This window comes from Camelus ferus, chromosome 4 (assembly GCF_009834535.1).
Source record: "Camelus ferus isolate YT-003-E chromosome 4, BCGSAC_Cfer_1.0, whole genome shotgun sequence".
Taxonomy (NCBI): Eukaryota; Metazoa; Chordata; class Mammalia; order Artiodactyla; family Camelidae; genus Camelus; species Camelus ferus.
The window spans coordinates 21,590,470-21,613,014 of NC_045699.1; the positions used below are offsets into that span (position 1 = coordinate 21,590,470).

The following is a 22,545-nucleotide window of genomic DNA, read 5'->3' on the forward strand; positions in this document are numbered from 1 at the left end:
ATATTAAACTATATCACTCAAAAAATACTGTTACTATATTGTTTTAAGAACAAAATTGGTTTCTGATATTCAACTAAATCAATGAATCTACTTTTTGCACATTATGAAGAAATAAACAATAAGATTGCCATGAAATCTGGCAGAGACCATAATTTATTCACAATACCTACAGAGCTTCAGTACCTGGAAAGAATCTTACCAATCATTCAGTACAAGCCAGTCTGCAGATGAGACACTCCCATGTATGTCGCTGCTGTAGAGCTATCTAGTGGCTCAGCCTCACACTCCAGATATTTTCCATCTATATTTCCTGATAGTAACATTTTACATGAAAAGGGATTTTTAACTGCGTAACTGTCAAGGCCCACTCGAATGCCACCTCCTCGATGAAGCCTCTCTCAATCTTCCCAGCAAGAACGAACTTCGTTCTTCTCTGAAGGGCAGACTATGTACTTTATGCCTCTCCTACAGCAATCATGCTTTCCATCTCATATCAATCTTAAACTTCATACTCCCTCCAAAAAAGAGTTCTGAGTCACCTCTGCATCCCAGAGCATAGCACAGTGCCTTGAATTTGGCAGATGCTTAGTACATCACTGAATGGTGTTAGCCATTCCCAAATCTATAGGATCAAGAGACTTGACCACTGTATGTTTTAAAGCCAATGTACTGGTTTGAACTGGTCTCTAAACACTTTCAAAAATATATAAAGAACTCATACAACTCAATAGCATAAAAACAAATAATCCAATTAAAAACAGGCAAAGGATCTGAATAAATATTTTCCCAAAAACATACACAAATGGGCAATAGGTACATGAAATGGTATTCAACATCACTAATCATCATGGAAGTGCGTATCAAAGCCACAATGAGATATCAACTCATACTTGTTAGAATGGCTGTCATCAAATCAAAAAGACAAAAGATAGCAAATGCCGGTGAGGATGTGGAGACAAGGAAAACCTGTGCACTGTCAGTGGGATTATAAATTGGTACAGCCACTATGGAAAACAGTATAAAGGTTCTCCCCAAAATGAAAAATGATCCAGCAATTCCACTTCTGAGACTATAATCTGAAGGAAATGAAAACACTACGTCAAAGAGATAGCTACACCCCCATGTTCATAGCAGCATTATTTATAACAGCGAAGACATGGAAACAACCTACATGTTGATCAACAGATGAGTGGATAGAGAAGTCTATACATATATATATTTATATTTATACTTAATACTTTGTATATTTGTATTTACACCTTACATTCAGCCACTAAAAAAATAAACTCCTGCCATTTGTGACAACACGCAGGGACCTTGAGGGCATTATGCTAAGTGAAATAAGTCAGACAGAGAAACACAAACACTGTATGATCTAAAACTCAGAAGAAAAGAGATCAGATTTGTGGTTACCAGAGGTGGGAAACAAGGAGAGGGGGAACTGAATGAAGGTGGGGTGGTCACAAGATACAAACTTCCAGTTATAAGATAAATAAGTCCTGGGGATGTGATGTACACCATGACGGCTACAGTTTACACTGCTGTGTGCTATGTTTGAAAGCTGTCAAGAGAGCAAATCTAAAGAGCTCTCATCACAATGAGAAAAACATTTTTTTTCTTTCTCTTTTTTGGTATACAAGATGATGGATGTTAACTAAACTTATTGTGATCATCATTTCACAAAACTATATCTAAGTCAAATTATGCTGTACACTTTAAACTTATACAGTGCTGTATGTCAATTATATCTCAATAAAATTGGAATAAAAAATAAAGATAAATAAAGCTATAAACAATCCAATAAAGAAATAAATACTCTCAAATGATATTTCCACCTTCCCTCTAGAATAAGTAGAAAACGCTGACGTACAGGCCACCCTGGTTCCTAAGCCTCCAGTGGACTGCCAGGAGTCAGAGACATGAACGACCGGCCCCTGGGCTCCCAGTGACCTTGCTCTCCTCACTGAGAGCCTGTCTGGACACTAGGAGAGCTGGCTTCTCCACACCCTTTAAGGGTCTGCATTACCTTATCCAGTGGGAACAAATTAGAAGGATATGCAAGAGAAGAAAAGTAGTTTATGCGACCAGAAAGTCCATCCATTCTGCTTTCAGAATATGAAAGGGAGGGGCCCTGAAAGAAAGTCTCAGGGGATTCCTACTCACATGGAACGAAAATGTACCTTCAGTCTACAAACAGGTATTAGACTTGCGTAAAATAAAGCCTATTAGAGCGTATCTGATTAGCGTATAACACAATTGTTAAAGTCTCTTTGAGTTTTCAGGGGGCACAGACTACACATAATTCCTTTATGACTCAAAACACAAAGCAAGAGATACTACATATTAAATTCAAATTTCACTCAAGAATACCATCTCATGTGCCTGACTATAAGAAAAACAAGTCTTGCACTGAAGCAATAATATGTGCTAGCTTTGAGGGAAATGTTTTATAAATGCTGATACAGTTCCCACAATCCCTATCTGAAACCTTGGAACCAGATGTGTTTTGGAGCACAAGATTTTTTGGATTTTGGAAATATGCAACATATACCATTTATTGAGTAACACTCATGGGGATCTGGGGCAAAAGACTCTAATCAAATACATTTGACAGCAAAACACTGGAAAATCACACTGAGGGGGATATAAGATGAGCTTCAGTTCTCAGGTTTTGCCACAAAATTAGTTCAGGTCAGGTTTTTGCCTCCGAGTTACGCATTTTCAGAGCATTGTGTTGCTACTTACCACTCAGTGCTAACGAGAAATCATTAAACCTCTTAATTTGCCGTTATAAAAAAACCCGGTAATAACATGAGACATCCAAAACTTTCAAAGAATCCCTTTTCACTTGATGAAGAATCATAATGTTCCTCAACCCCCCTACACACATTATTATTATCTCAATAATAATGACCATAATTGCTATCTGCTGAGGGCTTTGTGTAAGTCCCTGGGCTGTGTCTCATAAAGAATTTTCTATTTTGTCCCATGATATAACTTAATAAATATAAAAGGTTAAGCTGCATGCTTTAATTTAATCATGATTTCCTCCTCGATTTTAGAAAGATTATAAACATGGAGATTCTTCTTTTAGATTTTAAATTTTGCAGGCAAATCATTCTACCAAATAATCATTCAACCAAAGATCTAAGGTTTGAGAACTTTTAAAAGCCTATTTACAAATATAGAAAGTGTGCCTCTTTCAAATACATTACAGATATCATTTAGGCTTGTGGTATGTTGCTTTGCTAAAGCATGGACCACCAGAATAGAACCTAGGCGCTTTCTTCACTTTAGTGCTCAGTTCTCTGTGCTGCCCTTTTAATCCTAAAGAAATTACACCAAGTCAGGTTCACTTTGATGAATGCACATTATAAAATACACCCTGGACAAAATATTGCTCTGCAACACGGAAGCAAAGTCATACAGTCCACAGAGAAATCTACTGGTTGGGTGTGGGTGCGCTACCCCTCACTCAGAACAGATAGTAAGATATTAACATTTCACGTTTTCCTTAAGTTAATTTTCTCCACAAAAGTTACACCTCTTTTTTTGTCAGCACTATGAGACTTTTGGCCATTGAAAGGAAAAAAAAAAGCTACTACCACTTTTACTAGAAGGCTCTGAAACTGAAAAGTATTTAAACCTTCAAAATTACCCTACATTTCATTGGTTACTTTAATATACAGCACTTACACAACCTCAAATAAAATAATTTTTAAACAGTGATTCTGACAGCTCCAAGTTTAAGTGCAGAGAGAAAGAGTTACTGTAATTTGAAAAGATTTAGGATCACTTTTAGTTCTCTTTTTCAATTCAACACACTCTTTCTGTCTGTCTTTCTCTACACATATACATACACACACTCTTGAGACTAATAATAGTCTGTTTAATAAAACTTAAGGCATTTGTGGAATTATTACAAGAAATTACTTTTGTACCTATTTTAGACTGAATGATTTACTGCATTTCCCTTAATCCTTAAGTTGCATATTCATTGCTGTATTTTCCTCTATCTGCTGTCACTTAAATTGTCATGTAGAATAGGGCAAATCAGGGTCAGTTTATATAAGCGGCATCAATCTGAAGAACTTCATCAGTCTTTATTTCAAGGCATTATGCAAAGAAAACTGACATTAAGAGAGCCTTAACTGACAGCAAATGAAATCAATCAGCAAATCACTAAGCCATAATAAACTCACTCAATTTGTAGATAACCCTTCCTTTCCCAGGTCTTCACCTAGGCAGTCCATCAAACACTGTTTTTTTTGTCCAAGTAGCTAAAATGAATAGCAATTCTGTTGTAGCACTTGAAAGTTCAAGTGCTCACAGGCTTCATTCTCTCAATAATAAGCACTAAAAGGTATTATCGAATAGGGTTAGACTTAAATAGGCTTCAAAAATGAAAAAAAAAAAGATAGAGGAAGGGTCAAGCTTGGGATTTAGTTTTTGCCTCTTAGTGTTAATGACAAAGAAATTATGCTCGTATCATTCAGCAGCTTTTCTGCTTTGAGATACCTAGAACTGAAAATTGTAACCAAAAAAAAAAAGCTCTGTACTTTTATCGGTTTTGTGTTTTGATTTTTCACTAAGTATGTCTCAAACATCTCACATACAGGCAAGTACTGTCACTATTTCAGAGTTGGAATTTGAAGTCCAAAAAAAAATTTAAATGGTTTAAATACCAAAAAATGAGTTCAAAGAAAATATGAAAACAGCAGTAATGCTTGAATTACTTTGTAGAATAATTATTTAAATAGATGTATATGGCAGGCATTCACCAAAGTGTTAGCAATGGCTTTATACTGAGATTGTAAGGAAACACTAAAGTTGTGGAACATTTTATTCTTTCTATTGCACATGTTGCTACTAAAGTGAAACCTGTATTGAGCAGGTCATCAGTCAAAAGTCTCCAAGAGTCAAAACACTAAAACACTATTTAATGTACTTAGGTCACTTTCCTGAAACCCAGATCTGTCTGCAGTTCAGTCCAACATAGCTTATACTAATTCAGCATTTTACAATATAAAAAGCACCCTCACATGTTTTTTATCTCATCTGATCTCCCCACAACCCTGTGAGTGGAAGCAAGACAGGCTTCACCACCTCCATTTAAAGATGAGGAAATAGGAAGCTCAGGGCTATCGAGCGGCCTGCCAAGGTGGCTAAATTACAGAGCCAGAACCTCAACCCAGGTATTCTGACTCTTCACGTAGGCTTCCTCCAATATTACATTGCTTACCTCTCTCCACAACGGACGAAATTATTTCATCTCTTCCAAATTCCCATTCTGATCAACACGATGTTTCCAGCAAACTCCATGACATATAGAAAATTGCACAAATTCATGGTTGCCAACTTCCCCATAATCTGATTTACTTGCTTGTCTTTTAGAAGGGAAAAAAATCTCAACCTGAGATTGAAAACTAAGTGAGTTTACACCCGATCAAGGAATGTTTATAAGCCAAATATTTAAAGGAAAACAATGGGAAAATTATCTATCAGTGCGGTTTAATTTTCAAAGGTCTTTCATCCATGTCACGTGATCCTCACAACTGCCCCAGGGTACACTGGGGCAGGTACCATCATCACCGCGTTACTGACAACAAGCTGATGCACCAGAAGAGTAAGGGCTGAAAGCTCACAGACAGTGATTCTAGGACAGGGCTGCAGCAGTGCTTTCAGAGCCACACGGATGACAATGCCTAGTCATCCTTCACAAGAAAGACCATGTTGTTTTTCACGAGAAAAAGACAACAACTGGATAAAATAATGACAACTCCTGCTACCTGTGTAACTTGTGTATACAGGGGGAAGGATTTCATCTGCTGTGTGGATAATCTTAGTACTTTTTGGTAAAGTCGCCTAATCTTGTCAATCTTCTGTGATACTGACTCTGCTATGATTTTATTTTCTTTCTAATTATTCTTCCTTGCAATAAACAAAGGAAGGAATGATAAAAAACAAAACTGGGAGAAAGATTTTATTTTAAAGAATTCCTATCAGATTTTACTTAGTGTCAGTTTAGATCACTGATACCAAATCATTCCCACAGGGAATAATTTGTGAGTATTTTCAGCTACATTGAGAAGTAAGGATTTATGAGATTCCTCTGTATAAGATTTGGTGTAGCAGAAGCTTTATACAGATGCATTTCCTTGCCCCAATATGTCATCCTGTCATTATCAAAAAGCAATGAGAGATAAAAGTGCCCAACAAGAAAAATAAACAAGAAACTGTTGTTTCAGACCGCCACTAATTTGAAATAAACCCCATGATGCAAGATGCAAAATGTCTTGTCTGCCTAACATTAAAACACTTTTTAGAACTCCTAGCCTTAACAGATACTTTTTAGAAATCTTAGCTATCACTTAATGCTCAAGACTATGGTTTAACAATGGATACAAAGGAAAATATTTTTTTTACAGTAAGTCTTTTAAAATAAAATATGGAGACTAAGAAAAGAATGATATAGCATATATCACCTGGTAAAATATCTGAACCAAAAAACCCCATAATTTTACATTTTTCCTCTCAAGATTCTGTCCTAAAATTCTGATTGATGCATCCTCCGCCCATCTCCACCACCACCACCACCACCTCTGCTAAAAAAACAAACAAAAGAAAAAGGGCAAATCAAATAGGCCCAGGAAGAGAAGGGAGAAGGAAGGGAGTGTGAAAGGACTTAGGTGATGATACCTAAATGACTCTAATAACGACAGACGTGCAAGGCTGAGGCTCCGGCGAAGTCTTCCTGGTCACTGGAAACTAAAACCTCCTAAAATCTTAGGAGAAGATACGGATTGAGTACAACAATGCATAACTCACAATGACTAAAAACCAATGTTTACATGCTTTTCTTTGATTATTTAATCACCGTTATCCCAATTTGCAACACATCCTTAAAACTAGTCCTTCTGTATACATGAACATCTTACTTCTTGTGATATTTTGTTTCATTTAGCATCGCTCACAGCTCCAATACCAGGAAGTTTTGAAGAAACTTAATGTCTGCTTGTGCATTATCCAATCTTCACAGTAGAATTCTAAAATTTTAACTAGCAAATAATAAAAATATTTTCTCGGACAACATTATGTTAGAAGTTGCCATTTATTCTTCCTGGTGTCAACATGAAAAACAAAAGCACTAATTCTTATATTCATCCTCAAGTTAGGCCTCAAATCTAGGGCATTCAGATTCCCTGGCACAATTTACATTCTTTGGAACCAGAGGCTACAGCTGTCAAGCAGCTAGATGAAACAAAGGGTGGTATTTTTCCATCAAAATGCATTTATTCTCAGACAAACTATATGATTTTTCCAGCTGTTTTCCCCTACAAACAGCTCTTCCCTGGGAAGCACTTTCCAGCCTTTGAAGAAGGTAGCATTTCAACATTCTGTTTGATTCCATAACCAAATTCTATAATCATTTTATGTTTTTTAGTTTAAAAGATATTTTGATTTTAGAATCTAAAGAGAATTGCACATTCATAGATAACAACTTTAGATAACCCTGAAATCTTTTTGATACCTTATTACTAAAATGACCCAACTTATCAAAAAGGTCAGATTTCCAATAATCTGAAATATTCAAAGCACAGTCATGGATCCATAAATACATGAAAAAGAATATCTGTGAGACAAACAGCTGTCACAAAATATATTCTCTTTACTTCACCATAGAGACTGTTAGACTGAACACTTGCAACTCTGTAAATTAAGGACCCAGTGAGAATGGTACACCTGAAAAATCAGGTAAGACCTAAATCATAAAAAGAAGATAAAACTTTCTTTTAGTATCAGAAAATAAAGACCCATACTTTTAAAAGGAAATTAAGAACCAACAGAAGCCATTTAGCTGTTCAGGGACAACTAGGGGATATGTATCAAAAGCTTTAGAAAGAGCATAACCTTAGATGCAAGTCCACTAATTCAGTCTAAGGAAAAAAATTGGACAGCAATGCAAAAGTTCATACAAGAGGATATCCATTGTCACCTTATTCACGATAACCCCAAAATTAGACACAACGTAAACACCCATCAATAGAAAACTGATTAGACTACAGGAGATCCATGCTGTGGAACATAACTCAATCATCAAAAATGTTGAGGTAAGTCTGTATTTACTGACAAGAAAGACATCCATGATTTGTTTTTAGGTTTAAAAAAAAATGCTTACAAAATAGTCTGACTCAATTATTGTTTGTATACATATATTATATGTATAATTATATGTAAATGATATGTATATGAGTGTTTATAATTCTACTTAAAATGACTAGAATTAGGTACAGATATTTATTTCTTCCTTCTCTACATTAAAAAAAATTTCTTCTCAAGAAGCTCTTTATGATTTGACTTTATAAATACAACAAAATAGCTGGGAGAAATTTTTATGCCTGGAAAATAATACAGATGTAAGAAACCATGGTATCCCCAAAGCTGTGGGTATAATACATAACAAACAACCATACCAAGTAAGGACTTTGTAATGACATGGGAGGTCATGGGTGATTAAAGGATTACTGTATTTACGGTGAAGACTCTGCTGTTTAAAATCTTCATAAATAAATAGTTTCATGATGACACCTTTCTAATGAAGTGTTTATAAACATATATTTATAAAACACACTGCATTTCCAGAGGTATAGTTACTATGCACTAAGCCTTAAACACTTTTATGAGATGGCTTGGGGGACTTTTCCTTTTAAGTGAAGTGGGTCTAGAAGAAAAAAAAAAACAAACAAACAACGATACCAAGTCTTCTAAAGGCATGCACAACCCAGGCACAGCAGCTTCCTGTAGTGTCTGAAATCCAGTGTTCGTTCACCCGTGCATACTGGGGACCTCCTCTATGCTATGCAGGGTTCGGAGCTCTGAATGCAGCAGTGAACAAAGGCAGGTTCCTGGCTTCATGAAGCTTCCATGTTAGTGGAGAGCTAATAAACACTGAGTATTTACAACGTACCTGTCACTATTCTAAGCACTTCAGATGTATTAACCCATTAAATCGTCACACTAACACTGAGTTAGAAACTTTCATTATTTTCATCTTACAGATGAAGACGCCGAAATACACAGTTTAAGTAACTATCCCATTTAACCTCTTTTGGATTTCTATTCCCTCCAGTATTTCCTCACAAATGAAATTGTATTTTACAATAGACCTTATCTTTATTCTTTTTCTGTCTCTGCCACCGTGAAAAACACAAATACACACATGCACACAAACACTATGCCACGGTTTTCAAAAGGCAGGAAGGCACGGTTAAAAGGATAAATGAACCAGTTTCCTTATTCACTAGGTAAGTGGACTTTTGCAATTTACTTTATCTCAATTAACTTCAGCTTCTTCCTTTGTAAAATGGATAAAAGCAGAGTGCATATTACTCATAAGGTTGTTGCAGGAATTAAATGAGAGAGTAAATGTAAGGTTCTTAGCACAGTAACTGGTACAGAATAAGCACTCAATAAATGTGAGCTATTGATATTGTTCTGTGTTGTTTACTGTTGAATGGGAATGGAGATATAAACAAACGTTTACTGGATGCCTGCTAATATTTTCCAGACATTAAAAGCATTACAAGTCCTAATTAGTGAAAAAACACAATTCAAAGTGCAAGACAATGAGTAACAGGTATTATCTTTAATTAAAGTATGGGCAAGAACGTTTTTTCTTATAAAGTCCTCTGCATTCAACAGTGTACTGGACTTTTTAGCTAACACTAACTTGTCTAGTCTAGGTGGGGTTTTTTCCCGGTATTGTAGTAGATTAATATGCTGTTATTTGGGAGATAAAAGCCCAGGTATAATAGTTCCAAAATTTGCCACAGAAGCTTAGGTAAGGAGTTTCACTGGAGACATGGCCTCTTGGAACACCAAGTAACAAGGAAAAGTAAATAGGGAGCTAAAGTTGATCTTGATCAAAATTACTTAAAAGCTTGTGAAGAATCAAGGAAGAGTGAAGAAACCAAATGGAACGATATAAAGATCCTAAGTAACTATTCCTAAATAAAGGTAATAAAATCAAGCTACTGTTGCTTATTTCATCTTTACATAATGCCCTTAACGATGACAGCCACCACGCATAGTCTGCTTCCTTTGTGCTAGGCACTGTGCTCTCCACATGCATTGCCTCATTCAAACTTACCATAAACCCAAGAAATGGGTAGCATTACATGTTTTTGCAGATAAGGAAACTGAGCATGCACTTTTCTGAGTCAAGAGAGATAAAGTAATCCACTCATCCTCGTCACCTTTCAATTGTGCTCATTGGCCTGCCTTCCGTCCTGGATGTTATCTATAATAAAGTTTGCTCCATTGGAAAAGACAAGCAGTGCTGTCCAGGAGAACCTCAGCTCCTTCTACTCTAAATGATAGTTGTGCAGCTTGGCCAAATATTTCACCCACTCTACCACATCCTGCGTAGTGGTCCTCTCCTCATCATAATCAAAGGACTTGCATGCTTTGAATAGTCCAGTTCATCAGTACAGAGTACAAAGCTAAATGAATACTGAATTCCTAAATACGTAGCTACACTTAGTATAAATATACATATTCATATACTGCAAAAAGAGGTGAAGAGTTCTATAATATTAGCCTGTCAAATGGAAACAAAAATTTTTATCTGCAAATTTGTCTACGATACAGCATGAACTATGACCTATAATACACAGATGTATAATGAATATTGTGCAAATGGAAGGAAAAACTCCACTATAGATTTCAAAGGTTCCACTCTTACCATTTCACATAGGTGTCTAGATTTTTACTGTCAGATTTTACCAATTCAGGCTTTGCAGTCAAATGCACCTAGACTTAAACCTAGGCTCTGGGCCCTGCCATTTACTTGCTGTTGATCTGAGGAGAATTACATGCAATAGTTTTTGGTTTTTCAGTTGTAAAATGGAAATAATGCCATCTATTTGACAGGCCTATTGTGAGAATTAACTGAGATCATATATTTAAAGAGCTAAGTATGATACCTGGTACCTAGTAAGTGCTCACTAAAGTGACAGTATTATTATAAAATCTTCAATTAATACAGTGCCTTTCTTCTCAAAGTACTCCACAGCATATTGCCAAATGTGTACGTGTGTGTACGTAAAACACTTATTATGTCCCAAATCACGTGATCGCCTCTGCATGGAATACTAAACCAAAACATATATTACTAAACTACAGTGCATACTACAGCATGTCAATGCAAAACTCACCCATGTGTTTAGGTATATGGTAACCCGCATAACTATTTTTATTAGAATCTGGAAAAGATAGTAGTTTAAAATACAGGCCTATACATTTCCTTCTTGCTATCCACAGACATCAGAACTATAGAGTTCATGTTTTGCCTCAAAAACTGGCATTCCTAGGAATCAGTCTCTTTCCAAATCATCAAAATCTCGAGTCTGGGCGACGTCTTTATTTGTGAATTACGACAAGTACTAAGCCCTGTTAGATTCCGAATTAAGATAACCAAGTAAAGGATTACTTTACAACCACTAGAAAAATTTCAAATCATATTGGGCTCATGGTTACAATGAATTCATAAATAGTGATAATCAAATTTTAAATGTACATCTTAATCTTGTACTAAATAATGGTATGATATTCCAGCCTATAACTAAAAATAAAAATGTTTTATGCTTAGTTTTATAATTACATATGTATTAGATATATTGATGGACAAGCTAATGAAAAAACAAGTATTTTTTCTTTGTCGAGCATTAATTTGAGTACTAATAACAAATTAAATTAGGGTATGGAGCATGTAGAAAAATTAACATAGCCCTACTTGTACTGACATTAATTTTGTACAAAATTAAATTTCACAGGGTCATAAACTGAAGAATGAAAATGTTTATCTTAAACTTCAAAATGTGAAACATAGGTTGAGTTTTAAGAGATATTTCTCTTAAATACACTGAAAAATCTAAGGTGCTATTGAACAAGGACAATCTCTTTTGAAATATAAATCTCCCTATAGTTCACATAATGTTGATATATTTTTCTAATAAAGAAATTGGACATTAAAAGGAGAATAAAGTACATACTAAATTTTGTTTTTTCCAGTTAAAAAATATTTTTAACCCTAAGGAAAAAAATGAGCACAATAACATAACAGTAAACTAGAATAGAAAGCTAGCTACAACATCTGAAAATGAGTATGTTTTTGAAAATAAATATCATTACTAAGTTTATTTTAAAGTTATTTGAGGTTTTACGATTTGGTGCTTTGAGTTTTATAAATGAAATAATACAGTTGGCACATATTACAATGTTCATTAAAACTAATCACTGAAGTATAAAATACTCTTCAATGCAAAGTACAGTTAGTTTCTAGATTTACTGAAATTAAATTACCACTTAAGAAATGTTGGATATACTTTGAAATTAACATTGAAAATGTCAAATATCTCTCCTGACAACTTTATCTAAAGTGATTTATTTTAAAACAATAAGAGGTACAAATTGAGACTAGCTTAAAGAGATAAGCCTAGCGTCTTATTGTCCTCTGCTGCCAGGAAAGTATGTTCTTTTAATAATGTACTTAGCTGTAAAATACGTTTTTTTCCTTGGTAAAAAAAATACTTGCCTGGATTATTTAATTGGCCAGTTCTAGGCTTTAAAGAAAAAAACAGTTATGTCTGAAATATAGAGTTACATGGCAGAAGAAAAAATGAGGAAAAATCACTTGCATCTCCTTTAAGTTAGTCACAATACTTTGAGGTTTTCATTCTCTCCAGTAGTGAAATTTATTTTTCTACATGACTTGGTAGCAAACAATGTTATTTAGACTCTAACCTGGCATGCTACAACCTCTGGCCCGCCCTTGAGCCCCTCCAATGCAAAGGTCTCCAGGTGCAGTCTGGGTAGCTGCAGGGTGAAGTCATTCCTACTTGCCGCAGTCCGTGACAGCGAGATCTGATCTCTGACCTAAAGGGAAAAAAATAGCATCAATGGTAATTCCCCTTCAGACACATTAACTGGGATGAACTGGGTCCCCTTGAGCCCACTGAGTGGACTTGCATTGATCGCTGGACCTGAAATCCATGAATAAATTTAGGACTAATTGATTTTTCGTTGCAAATAAATCTCTAATTCAGAGTGCTGGGGGAGAATGTTAAGAAGAAAAAGCATCCTCCTGCTTGAAATGAGGGAGGGAAGAAGAGTCACTAGAGCTCTTCTGATCAAGAGGTTTTGAATTATTTTTTTCACTGTTCCACCCTCAAAAGAAACAGGGAAGAAGGAAAAAAAAAACCCCACAAAATCAAAAATAAACAATAAGGAATCTCCTACTTATTCTCACTTTCTTAATAACAAATTTAATTTAACTAGTATTAACTGATATATACTGAACAAGATACTTATTAGGTACTAGTCTTTAAAAGGAAACTTCAATATACACTCTAGAATAAAAACAAATATGCTCAACACACAAGAAGACTTAAAAATACACCAGGCAAGAGGTTTGTTTGCTCTTTTTACTCTTATTAAACTTGAGTCTTAATGACTAAATACATATAAACCAACTTGGCCACACAACTTTTAAATAAGATAATGGACAAAATCAGTAGTATTTGTACTATATTTTAAATATTCGGCAAGGTAACAATATACACATATCACAGATACAGGAGAAATACCAATTCTCTTGCAATGCAGTTGATATTACACTGCCACCTTCTGGACAAATGAAAAATACTCCCTGTATAATAGACATAAGAAACTGCTCAGAAACAGTTATTTTCATTTTTGATATCCAAACTTAGTAAAAGCCTTAAAAATTTCAGAGTTTAGTTTCCTTTTAAGATCACTAAGCTCCAATCTTTAATTATATAGTTTAATGATAGGAATTTTCATATTTTCTAACTTTCCTTATGCCTGAATAGTTTTTAAAAATTTATCTCTTTGACACCATATATTTGATAAATAGTATACAATTAGCTTAAAGCCACAAGAAAAAAATGACTTTTTATGAGATAGCAAAGGTTAAGAATGAGGAGAACTATAAAAGTAACACTAATTGCTCAAGTAAATGTATTTATATCTTTAGTTTTATTTGAGCAACTTCACATGTAACTTGGCAATCATATATGATAGAAAACCAATCCTTCATTTTTCTGTTCTTCTCAGGCAGCTTGTAAAACTTTGAACTATTTCCTACTTTATGAATGAACTATCGTACTATACAAGGTTTCCTTAAATCAGCAAACATATACAAACATACGATGACGTCTTTCATTGTTTATGCTAGTTGAGGCTATAAAAACCCTTACATTCTCAAGCTGAGCTGAAGAATTTCTGTCAATAACTGAATGTCAAAGGGTGTGCTGTAAAACATACACTACAATACAATTTTTATAATAGTGTGAGTACGATATGCACATTGGAGTCTCAATTCAGAATGTATATTTATCTGTAACAAACTTTCTCCAGAGTCTTTTGTCAGGAGAAGAATGCTTTTAACTTACTTAATATACCAAAATAAATCATATTTTACAAATATATTTGCTTTATGTTTTCTATTTTATATGTGTGGACACTTTCTTTTGCCTTTTTTTTTTTTGTCACCAGTGTGCACTCAGATAAAAGAAAACATTAATGTGGATTAAGGTACTGAGAATTTATCAACATCAAACCACTAGTGTTTTGCTTTCTACCCTTCTGAACAACAGTCAATAGATCTAAATATTTTACTGCACCCTGGCCAATTCATTGTTTGATGTTTAAAAACTCACCCAGAATCAAAGAAAATTTATTAAATTTGAGCCCCCAAATGAGATACTATTAGCTTTGAAAGTCAAGTTTAACTGCGATATTGATGATTCTCTTTTTTCTGTGACAAAATTCACTAGGGAAATCCTGGATGTCAAAGTACAAAAGCAGATTGCTAATACAGGCAGAGGGGGGGAGAAGGAGCCATGAGCAATGTAGGTACAATCCACAGCACACTCCAAGTACTGGAGGTCCTTTAACCTGATTAATATCAGGCACCATACTTCATCTGTGAAGCCTGACATACAGGAACAGTAAGCCACATTTTATATTCTCTCAATAAACTTTCTGAACAACATTAAGCTGGGGCATCTGGCATTTAAAACTGTGATTTATTGTCAAATTAACATTTTCACTACAACATTATTTAATTTGCCAAATTAAATAATTCTTTGTATTTGTATTAGATAGGGGAAAAAACTGAAAATGCAGTTGTTTTGCTAAACCAAACGACGGACATCATAATTACAGCATTATTTGAATAATATACATGTGTTAACACTATCATTTAATTATAAATTATCTGTTGAATGTTGACAGTGCCATCGTGAGACAGTGCCCCATGATATATAATAGACACAATATCACAAATATTTCTACTGAAATTTAAGTTTTTTTACACCTTTAAATTAAATCAAAACTTTGAAAATAGGCATCTAAAATGTTCTCCACATGTTTCTAGAAAAAGGTGGGGTTTTTTTTAAGTCTTGAAAAAGGATTGACCAGGAATTGTTTTATTTTAATGGATAAAAGGAGTGAAAGCATCATGTTTGAAGAACACAAAACAGTGACACTAGGAAAAATAAAACCTAACAATGCAGCAAAGAGCAGGAAGGAAAGATGACAAGGACCAGGAAAAAATAAAGGGTGAAAAGGGGGAGGCTGTTCAGAAACAATGCAAAAGTCAAGTCTGAATTTCAGGGTGTGGACAAGGAGAAACAGGGAAACGATTCAACACAGAACAGTAAGTAAAAAGACTCTCATTTTATTGCATTAAATTTGTTCATGAGGAAAATAGAACAGGCAGGCTGAGAACAAAGTAACTAAGATCAGAAAAGAGGTAAGTGGGATTTCTTTAAGAAATACTGCCCACTGGATACAAAATGGTCCCTTTCAAAAATGAGAATTTAAAGTAAATTTCTTACTGTCAAAAATTTTTTTGAAGTAACAATAAAATCGTCTTTTTCCCTAAAGGGAAAACTAGTTTCGTCCTTCTAAAATAAAGATTTTAGTGTGAATTAGGATTAGAACAACCATCATCACCTGTCTTTGGTTTGAATTAATCTTAAATTTCAAAAGTCAGCCTTTAATTCTGCTACAGTACATCATTATTCATCCTATAATTAAGATTTTATACCCTTTTTAGTCTGATTTATTTATAAATGTGAGCAATAAATATATTAAAATGGCTAAAAGTTCACTTTTAACCTATAATGAAATTTTTTACAGAGTTCCACAATATAAATTTCAACTGTCAAGTTGTATACATTTAGAACATTCTATAAAAAGTGTACAATTTCACAATATTCTGACAATCAAAAAAAAAAAACCTATGTTACTTCATTTGAAAATTTTGATTTTTAGAAAGTTTACTTTCTTCCTCCCTTATCACATACTTTCAGAAAGCAAATATTTTAAGATATGCCATAAGAAACAAGAAAAACAGGTGTACAGAGAAAAATAAATGAAACTTTCTAAGAAGTCAAAACATCATTGTGAAATATTTATTTTATTGTAACAATCTAGTTCCAGATTGAAATGATTCATAAGATCTACACTATACTGCTCCTATTTCTGATTAGCCTTTACTCACAAGCCACCAATCTGTTTCCTAATTTTCTGTACTCCTACCAAAATACCACAAAAGTTATTTCTGCTAGATACATCAACTATGAAATTAAACTAGCTATTTTTACAAAAACTGCTCAACTATCAAAATGTGAACCTGTATGTTTTATCATGCACAACTATAAAAGCCCTCTGGACCCAATGTTCTAATTAATAAAAAATATTCATGAAATATGGTACTAGCTGTGTTTTTACCAGTAGGATACCAAGGAAGAAGCAGTGAGGGCTGTAGATACAAACTCAGATACATGTGAGAACACATGTAAGATGCACACAATGCCTGAATCCTGAATGCCTGGGAAAAGCAACTGATATTAGGACTTTACATCATACTCCTGATCTGCCTAAAATTTTACTTGCTCAAATCTATTATGGCCTCCAATGCTTCAAAAAACATTCTTACCAGAGATTCCCATCAAATACAGATCTCAACAATGCTTCTTGTAACTTCCACTCTTATCATTCTGTGTTCAGGTTTTACTATATTTCCACTCCCTACACTTCCTCCTCTGTACTTTCTTCCACTTCTGCTGATTCCTTATTGCTTTCTCTTCTCTCTTTATTCTATTTTTCATCCTATATACTAGGGCAGCCTAGCACTATTTTTCAACCTATACATTAGAGAGCAGTGTCCTTGGCACACAATATAGCCCAGGGACCAAATCCAGACCACCGCCTGTTATTGTAAATAAAGTTTTATTGGAACACAGCCACACCCATTCATTTGGCTGTTGTCTTTGGCTGCTTTCCTGTGACGAGGACAGAGTTGAACAGTTGAGACAGAGACCATATGGTTCACAAACACAGGTCACAGCACAGACATTTTCTGGTTCCTTCTTTCAAGTGTTTCAGGAAATAAGTAACCTATCTCCTAAAGTATTTTCAAGTTTTACATATTCTGGTACACAACTTGACTGGGTTTAACTTTCCTGGCACCATGACTGATCACCCATTCTAACACCTAAAAAGAAAATTTGATCAAAGCATATTGGAAAGCATTTGTCAATATACAGAGAAAGGAATTGGAAAGGGTTAACCATATACTCTGTAGTAACACTAGCAGCAAGGAAAACTCTATGTATACAGAAATTCTTGGTAAGCGTGTGATCGAATAAGAATGTCATTCCAAACTCACAAATTCTACAAGGCAATAGGAAAGAAAGGATAATAAACAAGATATTTAGACAGTTCCAGGACCCTGGTACGTGCCTAGTGATAAGTCAGGGTTTAAAGCACGTCAGTGCAATGGAAATGACATTAGCAAACTGGACAGTTATATCCAAACAGATATCTCCCTCTTTTATCTTTTCTTTAATTAATTAATGAAATGGATAGAGTACAGTACTATTCCTATTAGTAACAATACCATTAGTACTTCCTAAAGCACTTTATACTTTTCAAAGTACTATCCACACTATCTCAATTCATTCTGCCATCCGCCTTGTGAAACAGCTACTGCCACCCCTAATATGAGGACACTGTTGTCCAGTGCTCTCAGCAACAAATAATAATGCCTCTTAATATCTATAATGAACAGTTAGTAGATGAGGAAACTGCTCAAGATTTTGGTACTTCTTCCATTTCCCTGCCTAAAAAACAACACTATTATATATTTTCCCTTTTCTTTGTCCCTTGTCTGGCAACCTTAGCAAAAATGTGTAAGTTTCATAAAAGAAGTTTTGTGATAAGCAGTGGAGACTATTACTTAAACACCCTTATTTTCCTCAGTAGTTTCACTGAACCTGTGGGCATTTTCGTTCTCTCATGTTTTCTCTCCCCGCACACACACACACACAAATTATCTTACTGTGAGACAGGTATCTGTGCAGCAGTCCTCCTAATACAATAATCATAATCTCACATGGGAGATCCCCGAACTATGAGGTCCCAAGATACATGCAACAGCCCCTGCTGTGCTCCACACCTATGGGAGGGAGGCTTGGCACTCGCAGCAGAAGCAGGGGCTTCGCTGGCGCTGCAGCAAGCACAGACACTCGTCACTTGAAAAGAAGGAAGTGAGAAACTAGCCTTGTCTTGCTGGCAGGTTATTTAACTTAACCTACAACTCTGGAGCAGAGCCAGAACTCTCCAACAACTGCAGCTGCTGTCACCAGCAAATGGGCAAAATCCACCACCACCACAACCACCCCACACATTATAGTCACATCCCAATTATGGAACTAAAAAACTGATCTCTTGAATCAAATTACCAAGCTGGCTACATCCCAATTAAGAATCTGAAAAACTGAACCCTCAAATCAAGTTATCAAGCTGGAATATAAGGTGATTTAATCACGGGCATCTTATAAAGGAACAAGACAGCACGATAAATCTGTGGTGTAGATGATATACCATAGAATGCACCTCACAAATAGATTACTGCGACCTTGGGCTATTAAAACAAACACAGAACCCATACTTGAGAATAGAGAAATGCACTTATGAATTGTTATAGCTCTCCATACAGAGGTATTTTCTTTCCTAGGGTAAGTTATTTCAAAGGATACAGACAGAAGCACATTGCAATTAGGTATTTGGGTGTGTTTAAGCTAAAAACTGTAAAGCACACGTATACGACATTCTCTAGTGCCTTATCTTTAGTTTGTCAAGGTTTTTAAATCCCTCTTGAGCTAGAGTACCATTTTTAGCTTGGCTAGGTCAGAATGACACCGAACAATATGAATGATGACACACAAGACAGCTATATGGACAAAGGTGTCATCAGCAAGCCAGCTGTGCTAACGACTGCATATCCAGCACAGCTGATCTTCATAACCAAGATCAAGAAACTAAGAGTGGAAAGGAGCTCAAAAATCATAAGTAACATTTAGAGAGTCATTCATGAGTCACTTAAAACTGGGTTGTCAGAGGCAGAAGATCACATTTCAGCTTTAAAATAACTGTCAGTTTCATAAATTAAGAAATATTCTATGATATTTGTACTCTTTAATAAATGCATTGAAAACTAAAAATCAAAGTTAACTATGTATTCTGGTTATTCTGGTTAACCATTTTTAAGATAAGATTATAAAATCACATTTAAAGATTTGGCTATTCAGAGTCTTCACCTGTCAGATTCTGTTTGATTCTATTTTATTCCAGAATTCACTCCAACAATAGAAGTAATCATCTTTCTATTTCATAGGAGTCAAAGTAGCTATTGCCTATAAAATTCATTGTTACCATCTCTGTCTTTCCTAGAGACATTCTTATAATTGAATCTAGGCTTTCTCCTCTAGATTTGATGAGGTAAAGTAAACACACTTGATATTTTTAGCATCAAATCAAATAAATAAAGATAATACCAGCAAGACTTTCACTGGAATCCAGAGATGGCTTTAGTTCTGTTTAAAGACTGGGTGATGGTAAAAGTTCGACTCATTCAACAGACATTCATTAAGTACCTACTGGGTACCAGGCACTGTGATAGATGCTGAGGATATAAAAATTAAGGAGACAGAATTCCATCCCTCAAGGACTTCAAACTCTAGTGGCATAATTAATCTTTCAAAATGCATTTCCTAGCCTCCCATTTATCTACAATGTCTTGTTTCTCCTGTCAATTGCTATACTGCCTTCTTTCTTTGCCAGAGTATTATGTTAATAAATCTCAAACCTTTATCTTTAGCCCTGACTTTTCCCCCGAGGCCCTGCTGATCACTCCACATTACCTTAAACTCAGTATTTCCAAAACAAAACTCATCGTTGTCTCCCTTCTTCTCCTTACCAAAAAGGAAAAAAAAGCGAAAAAGCTTGCTCCTTTTTTTTTATTCCCAACATCAAATAATCACACTGCCCATCCTGGGAATCCCCCTCCCCTGCCTTTCTCACTCCATGTGCCATTTTACTAAATAAGCTTCATAGCCTTTTTGATACCACCTATCATCACTCTTTGGTCCAAACCTTCACCAGGACTCATCTAGCCTACATACTCATAGTTCTTAAAACCACCTTCATTTCTTACTATTTCCAGTCTGCAAGTCTGCCCTCTGGAGTCCCAATTCAGTAAGGAAATCTCACCACGTCACTCCTTAGCTTAAACCCTAGTTTAGTTCCATTGCTTCCATTATAAATATCCAAGGTTCTTAAAATGGCAAAAAAAAAAAAAAAAAAAAGAGAGAGAAAGAGAAAGGAAGGAAGGAAGGAGGAAAGGAAGAAAGGAAAGGAAAAAGAAAGGAAAGAAAGAAAGGGAAAGGAAAGAAAGAGAAAGAAAGGAAAAAGAAAGAAAGAAACAGAAAAGAACAGAAAAAGAAAGGAAGAAAGAAAGAAGAAAGAAAGAAAGAAAGAAGGAAGAAGGAAAGAAGGAAAAGAAAGAAAGAAAAGAAAGAAAGAAAGAGAAAGAAAGAAAGAAAGAAAGAAGAAAGAAAGAAAGGAAAGAAAAGGAAGAAAAGGAAGAAAAAAGAAAGGAAAGAAAAAAAGGAAGAAAGGAAGAAAGGAAGAAAGAAAGAAAAGGAAAGAAGGAAGGAAAAGGAAGAAGGAAGAAAGGAAGAAAGAAAGAAAAAGAAAGAAAGAAAGAAAGAAAGAAAGAAAGAAAGAAAGAAAGAAAGAAAGAAAGAAAGAAAGAAAGAAAGAAAAGGAAAAAGGAAAAAGTCCTTCCATGACCTGGCCTCCCCCTGCCTCATTCAGCCACATCTCTTGCACTCTCCTTGCATTTAATGCTGAACTGAGGCTTTCTGGCTGTTAATGCTTCCATGCACTTGCACACATTACTCTCTCTGCTGGAATCCCTTTTCCATCTTTCCTCATACTTCAAAGCCCTATCCAGGCATTCATTTTCTTCTAAGAAATTTCCAGCCAACCCTTGGGTCTTCTAAGTATGCCTCATAGATGAATAACTCTATTTAAATGGATGTGAAACTGCATCTTATGGATGCATATTTACCATAGTATACTGGAATTACTGTGTCTCTACCTTGAAGAAAAGGACAATGTGCTATATTAACGTATTTGCTGTTATTGTGTGTGTGCTTGTTTGTTTCCCCAAAGGCTGGTATGATTTCTGGCCCATAATATACACTCAAAAAGCATTTGTAGGACTCAATCATTTATAGTAAATACTGTGTTTATGATGGATTTGAGGTTTTAAATAACTTCATTGTACAAACAAATCCAAAAGAGTGTCAGCTTTTTGAAAACCCCTGTGACTTCCTAGTCATTGGTATAGTGTCATTTCAGCCTTATAAATTTACAGGATTTATAGATGCAAGGTATTCCTGGAGTTTTTTGAGGTTTCTGGATTGAGACTTTCTATTTTATCTTTTAGCCATTTTATTGAAAAGGCATCTGGCACTTTTCATAAATGTTCAGAGGTAACTTTAAAGTTCATAGAACATTATGATTATACACAGAAAACACTTTAGTTAATCCTTCCAAACTTGTAAGACTCAAGCAATCTCTAAAAGCCTCAAGAATCTAACCATTCTGCTAATTCAAAAATAATTTTAAAATAACTACAAAAATGTTCACATTCTTCCCCACATTCCAACTTTACCTAAATCTATTTATTTTCACCCCCAGGTATAGTAAACCAAGACATCTCTCTATTAGCATCCAATAAATACTTACTTAATTTTCTCATACCTAACTCAAAATAATCCAGACATTATCCTATCCATCCAGTTGTTACCCTACTCTGAAAATTATTTTAGTATAATTATTGTACTTTCTCTTTTCTTTTCACAATAGAAATACTTCAACAAGTTTGGAGATGCTCTTAGTTTTTTAAAACTTTCAATTCCTGACAGGATATATTATCAGTAGTATTAGAAGCCTGCTGGTACAATTATTAGGAAAATAAAAGTATCAGATTTTAGAGAGTGATGTTAGCAAAAAGGCCAAGTAAGGAACTCCAAAAGCCAGTCCCTCCACAAAAGCAGTGAATAAATGGCAGAATTTGTCAGCATCAACTTTTTCAGGATT

At 35.0% G+C, this 22,545-nt stretch overlaps 1 protein-coding gene across 17 annotated transcripts in view; it reads right to left on the reverse strand.

Moving 5' to 3' along the window:
- CCDC171 (coiled-coil domain containing 171) overlaps positions 1-22,545 on the reverse strand; it is a 488,107-nt gene that overhangs the window by 270,911 nt on the left and 194,651 nt on the right. For 16 of the 17 annotated variants that reach the window (XM_032477676.1, XM_032477674.1, XM_032477673.1 and 13 more), the window contains one exon: positions 12,805-12,936. In XM_032477676.1, the coding sequence (XP_032333567.1) occupies positions 12,805-12,936 (132 nt within the window). Of the gene's footprint in view, positions 1-12,527; positions 12,937-22,545 lie in introns of those variants that run through there. The other variant, XM_032477677.1, reaches the window with a different exon arrangement.